The following is a 7,832-nucleotide window of genomic DNA, read 5'->3' on the forward strand; positions in this document are numbered from 1 at the left end:
CAGTGTAGGCCCCTCAAGCGGAGAGGTTTGAACTCGAAACCACAGAGAAACATCCAGAGGCCCGGGGGTATCTAATCCTTCTTCTTGTCAGAGGTCTCCGGACAGTTTCTTCTTATCTTTATTGCCCTCTTCTCTGGTTTTCTTTTGACTAAGTGTCTGTAATTCCCCCTTTCCCTGCCCTTTTAAATGTAAACTATCTACAGTTACCCTTTGTCTTGGTTTCTGTTAAGTTCCCCTTTCCCTTTCTATAGCAAAGTGTTACCTTTCCACCATTTTGAGGCTTTGCTCACTCTTCAATTCCCCCCTTTTCTTTAATCTAGCAGGCTTTTACCTGCTAGATTCTTAATGGGTCTCAAAATAGGCTCCGCTCTCTACCTTTTGTCTCAGCTCATGTCTCTTCCAATCCTCGTATTCCCTTCCGGTTCCTTGGTACAAGCACATAGAGCACTTTACTACTATACAGGTAAAACTTATTAACAGCACCAAGATGGCTATAATGATTCCGACCAAAAAGAGATGCTTTACCCATCCTAAATTTGGTAACCAGCTAGTGAGTGTATCCCACAATCCTTTTTCCCAACCTATGTTATCCTGACTTGCCTTGTGCAACACCTTTGTTTGTTCCCAAATTTTCCTCAAGTCGGTTTCAATTCTTAGGTCTTTGTTTAGGTACACACAGCAGCTCTGATTTATTATTGTGCATACCCCCCCTTCTTTGGCTGTTAATATATCCAGTGCCATCCTGTTTTGAATCACCACCTTGGATAAGGAGGATACCTCTTCTTGGATTGCTCGTAATGCATCTGTTGTGGCATTTTCTACTATTTCTAAAGTAGCTGAGATATTCACAATTGCCTGTTCTAGTTGTGTCACCCCTAGAGATGGAATGAGAATTCTTAAGAAGCTATGAAAGCCTGTGCTGTGCACTAAGGGGTTGTATGTGTGCCTAGTTCGAATCCAGGGAGTTCTTAAAAGTCCTCGTGGGGTGTCTTCGTGTACTGTAGTTTGAGGTACCAAATATCCTACAGTACATGTCCCTGTCCAATTTATAGGTAATGCTTTTCGTGCATGCCCATCCCCACACAGCCACCAATACCCATTTGGTAATTTACATGGCTTGGGCATCTTTTCTTGGTAAGCAAATGATGTAGCCATCCTTGCAATTCCGAGAATATTCTTATCTGAGACCCAGTATGATGCCTCATCTGTTCTAGGGTCGCATCCCGTGCCTTGTGCCCATTTCCCAATTCTAACAATCCCTGTTACTATTCCTGAATTCCCATATTCCCAACTACACCCTATGCCCGTTAAGTTTCGCCATCCCACCCCCACCCCCTTATCAAATTTTCTATCTACAAAGATTGACCTAGTAGAATCTAAGATTAGCAACTCAAACCTAGGACCTTTCTGTGGTTTGTCTTGTTTGTCTTCTAGACCAAACTTACATTTCCCATATTCCACCCAGCTTGGAATTGTCCAGTTTAGTGTTGCCACCCCATACATAGGCACTCTTCCCTCTCCTCTAGGGAGGGCCGTGCATATCCAGCAAGATTTATTGAAAGCCTGGCCAATTTTCTCAGTCATTTTCAGGTAGCTGTTCCCATGCCAGGCTACGACTGTTGTCACGGTCATGCTAAAAATTACCAAGCTGTTATACATGTTTTTGGATTTTGATCTTCAGTGGTCCTTCCTCTTTCACCGTCCACTGTTGTCTGGGAGCTTTCTTCAGGCGGGTGTGGTGTATCCAAGGCGTCAGTCCTTTCACCTTTGCTGCCGTGTGGGTGGTCAGGAGCACTTGGTAGGGCCCACTCCACTTTGGTTCCAGAGGTGAATCTGAGAGGGATTTAACATAAACATAGTCGCCTGGTAGTATATTATGCACTGGGCTATCTAGGCCCCGTGCCCTGGCCCCAAGTACTGTTTTTTCAATTTTCTTTAGTTGCTTTGTCAGATTTACCATGTATTCATTCAATACTTCTTCCCCAGTTTGCATAGAGATTCCCTTCTGTACAGGGTAAGGCCTCCCATAAAGGATTTCGAATGGGCTCAGTCCTTCCTTGGTTCGGGGTTTGGTACGAACTCGTAAGAGTGCCAGTGGTAATGCCTGAGGCCAGGGTATCCCAGCCTCTTGGCCCAATTTCACTATCTGTAATTTGATTAGGTGATTCATTTTTTCCACCTGACCGCTGGACTGCGGCCTGTATGGTGTATGTAGCTGCCAATCAATTCCCAATAGTGAACTTACTTGTTGGACCACTTTAGCATTAAAGTGTGGGCCACGATCTGATGAAATTGCTGCAGGGACCCCAAACCTCGGAATAATCTCATGTAACAGAGCCTTTGTTACCTCTCGAGCCCTGTTAGTCCTACAGGGGTACGCCTCTGGCCATCCCGAAAAGGTGTCTGTTAATACCAATAAATATCTGAACCCCCCTTTTCTTGGGAGTTCTGAGAAATCAATTTGCCACTGTTGTCCCGGGTAATTCCCTTTCCCTATCTGCCCTAGGGTGACTTTATGACCTGACTTGGGGTTATTCTGTAAACATATCTCGCATTGTTGTGTCACCTGCCTAATTGTGGAATACAAGTTCCGGGCAATTATTCTTTGGGCTAAATATTTATGCAGTGCCTCCACTCCCCAATGAGTTTTTCTGTGTTCAGCCATTATCACTGCCCACAGTATAGCCGTGGGAATAATGATTTTACCTTGTGGGGTAGTGGCCCATCCTCCCTCTCCCACTTGCCCTCCTAGATCTTCTATGAGAATTTTATCTTCCTTTGAGTATCTGGGTTCACTATCAATTTGGATTTTACCGTCTGGAATTAAAGAATGCATTTCCACCGGGTCTTCCCTTGCTGCTCGTTTTGCCTCTCGATCTGCAAAAGCATTTCCTACTTCTTCCGGCATCTTTCCTTTCTGGTGTGCTCTGCAATGCATAATAGCCACCTTTCTTGGTCGATGAACTGCTTCCAGGAGCTTTAAAATTTCCTCGGCATGCTTAATGCCCTTTCCTTGTGTTGATAATAGTCCTCTCTCCTTCCATATTGCTCCATGGGCATGTACAACACTAAAAGCATACTTTGAATCTGTCCATATGTTGATTCTCTTTCCCTCTGCCAGCTCTAATGCTCGAGTTAGAGCTATGATTTCTGCCTTTTGTGCAGAGGTATTTGGGGTCAAGGCTTTTGATTCTATTACCTTGTTTGTAGTTGTCACAGCATAGCCTGCTTTGCGTACCCCCTGCAGCACAAAGCTGCTACCGTCAGTATACCAAGAGTCCTCAGCATCTTCTAGTGGTTCTTCTTTCAGGTCTGGTCGGCTGGAACACACCGCATCAATGGTTTCCAGGCAATCATGCAGTACTGGTTCTCCCGAGGTTCCACTAAGGAAGGATGCTGGGTTAACAATATTAGTTACTATTATTTCCACATCATCTTGTTCCATCAGGGTAGCTTGATACTTAAGGAGTCTCTGCGGTGAGAGCCAGTGCCCACCCTTCACTTCTAACACAGTTGAAACAGTGTGAGATGTCAAGACTGTGATTTTCTGCCCTAAAGTAAATTTACGTGCTTCCTGAACATTTAATACCAGTGCAGCTATTGCTCTCAAGCAGCTCGGCCACCCCCTGCTTACTTCATCCAGTTGTTTAGAAAAGTATGCTACTGCTGCTCTTCAATAAGGTCCCAAGTTCTGAGCCAGGACTCCCAAGGCTATTCCTTGTTTTTCATATGAGAATAGCCAGAATGGTTTTGTTGTGTCTGGCAACTCTAAGGCAGGAGCCTGCATGAGCTCACGCTTTAACTGTTTAAAGGCTCTTCTGCTTTCCCCATCCCAAGTGAGAGTATTGGGGTTAGTTTTTAAAAGTGCAAAGAGTGGTTTTACCAGAAGTCCATAGTTATGGATCCAGAGTCGACTCCAGCCTGTCATTCCCAGGAATGTGCGCAGCTCCTTTGCAGTCCGGGGCTCGGGGGTCTGACAAATGGCTTCCTTCCTCGCTGTTCCCAGCATCCTTAGTCCTGCTGTGATTTCGTAGCCCAAATAGACTACTTGTCGTTTCGCCACCTGGGCCTTCTGTGGGGAGACTCGATACCCATTAAGCCCCAGAAAATTCAGTAGACTGATAGTCCATGTTATGCACTCTTCTTCCGTTTCAGTAGCTATTAATAGATCATCTACATACTGTAACAGAACTCCTTTCTCAGAGGGGCGTTCCCATTGTTCCAAATCCTTGGCTAGCTGATTCCCAAAAATAGTTGGGCTATTCTTGAACCCTTGGGGAAGCACTGTCCATGTCAGTTGTGTTTTTCTGCCGGATTTAGGGTTCTCCCACTCAAATGCAAATAATAGCTGACTCTCTGGACTTAGGGGTAAGCAGAAGAATGCATCCTTTAGATCCAGTACGGTAAACCAAGCCAATTCACTAGATAGTTTTGTAAGCAGTGTATATGGGTTTGCTACCAGGGGATATAAATCTTCTACTATTTTATTGATTGCTCTCAGATCCTGTACTATACGGTAGTTCCTGTCTGGTTTCCTAATTGGGAGTATCGGGGTATTGTATTTAGATTCACATTCCACTAATAACCCATGTCTCATGAATTTATCAATTAATGGTTGTGCTCCCTCTCTATCTTCTATCCTTAGGGGGTATTGTTTAATTCGTGGGGGTTGAGCTCCTTGCTTTATATTAATTACCACAGGAGGGGCGTTTTTTGCACGCCCTGGGATTTCCGTTGCCCATACCCCTGGATAGACCTGATTACTGATTTCTTCTGGCATCCCTGTGTTTTCGGGAGTTGAGTTTGTTGTGATCAATGCTAGGCTCAGTACCTCAATTAAAGAATCATCCCTTACTTTAAACCGCATCTTTCCTGCCTCAAATTTTATTTCTGCCCCTAATAATTCTAAGAGATCCCGTCCTAAGAGGTGATGTGGTGAGTCAGGTAGGTATAAAAATCGATGTATCCCTACCTGCTTCCCCAATTTATATTTCAGAAGTTTAAGGAAGTAAGCCTTTTCGGGTTGACCAGTGGCCCCTTTTACAGTCATAAATTCTTTACTTAATGGAGTTAATTCTTCATTTAGTACTGAACAAGCCGCACCAGTATCTATTAAAAATTCTACACTCTTCTGTTTCTTCCCTAGCTTTATCTTAACCAGTGAATCCGCCAGGGTAGACTTGCCCGGTTCCAGTCAATCCTCCTTTACGGGGGCTTGGAACTTAGTCCATGCCCCCCTTTTCTGTTTTCTCAGTGGGCATTCATTTTTCCAGTGTCCTTTTTTCCGGCAGATGGCACATTGGTCCTTTTCCAGGAGCTTTCTTGTTCTGCACATTTCACCCCTCCCTGTCCCTTGCAAAGCTGCAATCAGTATCTGTCTGTCCTTTTTCCTATCTTCCTCCTCCCGATTGCTAAACACTCTCCAAGCTACTTCTAGCAAACTTTCCAAATTTCTATTGGCCGGTGCTGGTAATTTTTGTAGCTTCTTTCTTATATCCCCTGCAGACTGCCCTGTGAATAGTGACACCAACTGATGAATACCTTCCTCTGAATTTGGATCCAGGGAGGTATGTTTTCTCATTACATTCCTCAGCCTTTCAAGGAATTCCGAGGGAGTTTCCTGGGGACCCTGTTTCACTTCAAATAATTTAGACCAGTTCACTGTTCTGGGGATAGCTCTTTCTACTCCCTTTATTACCCATTCTCGGTATCTCTCCAAAAGCTCCCTGCTATGATCTGTATTTGGGTCCCAGCGAGGGTTTTGTAATGGGAAATAGTCTTTAATATCTTCATCTGTTCCTCGCAAACTATCCTCAAGCAGGGTTTGTGCTGTTCTTAGAACCAGTTGTTTTTCTGTTTCAGTCAGTTGATCTAACAGCAACTGAATATCATTCCAGTCTGGTTCAAATTGTCTAACTAAAAACTGCATTTGTCTTGCTACCTTTGATGGGTCATCTCGGTAGTTTTTACAAACCTCCTTCCAAGACTCTAAGTCAAATGAAGAGAACGGAACTTTAACTAACATTGTACCCCCCTCTGGACGTACCACTTCCCTCAACGGAGCTATTGTTAACGGCTGCTGGCTTCGGGTACATGAGGCTACTGGGGAGGCAGGAGGCTCAGGGGGTGAAGGGAGGGCCAAGGGTGAAGGGGGTGAAGGAGGATTAGAATCCTCAAGGGAAGGCATTTCTGGATCTAGTGGGATTTCCTCATTTCTCACCCTCATTGTCCGCTGAACCTGGAGATATTCCAACAATTCTTCAGGCTCCCTAACCTTGCCTGTCTTTGTGCACTGCTGTCCGATACTACAGGACGAGCAGCAGCGTTTTATTTTACTTTCTTTTGCCTCCCGCCGTACTTTTTCTATAGTTAGTACAAAAGGATCTTGTGGCGGTCCCATTCCACACTCTTTCTGCCATTCCGGGTGGTTGCGGAGGGTGAAGAACATATCTGCATATGCTACCTCCTCCCACTTATTTTCTCTCCTCAGAAACAACATAAGCTGCAAGATTGTATTATATTTTACTGTTCCATTTAGAGGCCATTTCTCCCCTTCCTCCAGCTTATACACCAACCACCACTGATTACAATATTTAATCAAGTTTTTCCGACTCAGGGTTCCTCTTGATTTCCCAGCAATATCTCGCCAGTGTGCCAGTATACAACCCAGGGGTGTGCGCTCAGGGACCTCTTTGCTCTGTGATTTCCCCATCGTAACTTAATATAAACAACCGTATTCTTTTATAAGTAAAACCACTTCTGACACAACAGTATTGTTATGACTTATGACCACGTACTTTACAACAACCGGTAACTAATAATACAAAATAAACACGTATTAAAACAAAGACAAACAAGTATTGGTGACAGCTTTCGCTTCGTCCGTCCCTGGCCGTTTCCCTCGCGGGAGGACGGAACCGCGGGTCGGGACTCCGCACTCGCCCCGCAGCTACGCAGCATCTCACTCACACCACACTCACACGACAATTCAGAATTACAGAATTTAAAAAAAACAGAATTACAATATATCATTTGTTAAGCTTAACCAAAGATGTTAAGAACACCGGTGCTAGTTGTTGACTTAGGTCACCTATATAAACAGCGCTGTACCATACCAATTATCCCAGGATTACCCAAATCACCCTGTACCAGAGAGCAGACAAGCTCTGCCCAATTAGCAATCACTTAAATGTGAGCAATAGCCCTTTTACCATGCATACGACTTACTGGCCCCTTTGTAGGCACTCCCTAGGGAGTCCTCCTAACCCAGCCGGCAACCTAACCTAACCCGTGAGCTCACGTCCCTAGGGGGGGAGCACGCCGATTCCTCTGTGCCCTGCGTAGGATGTTTCCTCACGACTTACGGGACCCCCGTTTCCCAGTTTCACATACCTTTCCGCCGACAGATGGTTCTTGTCTGCTCCCGCAGTGATCAGATGAGGGAGGGGAGTCCTTCCGAGAAATCTCGGGGTGCGCGAAAGGCGTCCCCCTTCTCAGCTGGTCCCGCAGCCAAACAGAGGTAGTCCCATCTGGGGTGCCAAATGGACTTGCGGAATCAAACTCTATAATCCAGAGATGGGTTATAAAGCAGGTATGTTTATTCCAGCGTTGCGCAGCGCCGGGTGCAAGGGGGATAGCTCCACCAAACTTGCACACCGTAAGGAGAAAAGTGTGTTACAGATATAGGTTAAGCTAATACATAATCAATAGTCTCCTCCTCAGTTTGATTACATATTCATTACATTCCCTATGGCTCCGTTCCCCGCAACCCCATTCCCTCATTCCCCCTGACCCCATTCCCCGCGACCCTTGCCGTTGTTTTGGGGTGAAAT

The 7,832-nt window shown here is 45.2% G+C and overlaps 1 protein-coding gene across 1 annotated transcript; it reads right to left on the reverse strand.

Annotated features, from left to right (window-relative positions):
- Positions 1-245: 245 nt before the first annotated feature.
- LOC146754552 (endogenous retrovirus group V member 2 Env polyprotein-like) lies at positions 246-7,424 on the reverse strand. The gene is made up of 2 exons (XM_085527834.1): positions 7,393-7,424; positions 246-1,833 (listed from the first exon to the last, which is right to left on the reverse strand). The coding sequence occupies exon 2, from the start codon at positions 1,657-1,659 to the stop codon at positions 343-345; it is 1,317 nt and encodes a 438-aa protein (XP_085383960.1). The 5' UTR covers positions 1,660-1,833; positions 7,393-7,424; the 3' UTR covers positions 246-342.
- Between the last annotated feature and the right edge of the window lie 408 nt (positions 7,425-7,832).

This window comes from Coturnix japonica, chromosome W (assembly GCF_054131305.1).
Source record: "Coturnix japonica strain WE chromosome W, WE-NBRP24, whole genome shotgun sequence".
NCBI classification, from domain to species: domain Eukaryota; kingdom Metazoa; phylum Chordata; class Aves; order Galliformes; family Phasianidae; genus Coturnix; species Coturnix japonica.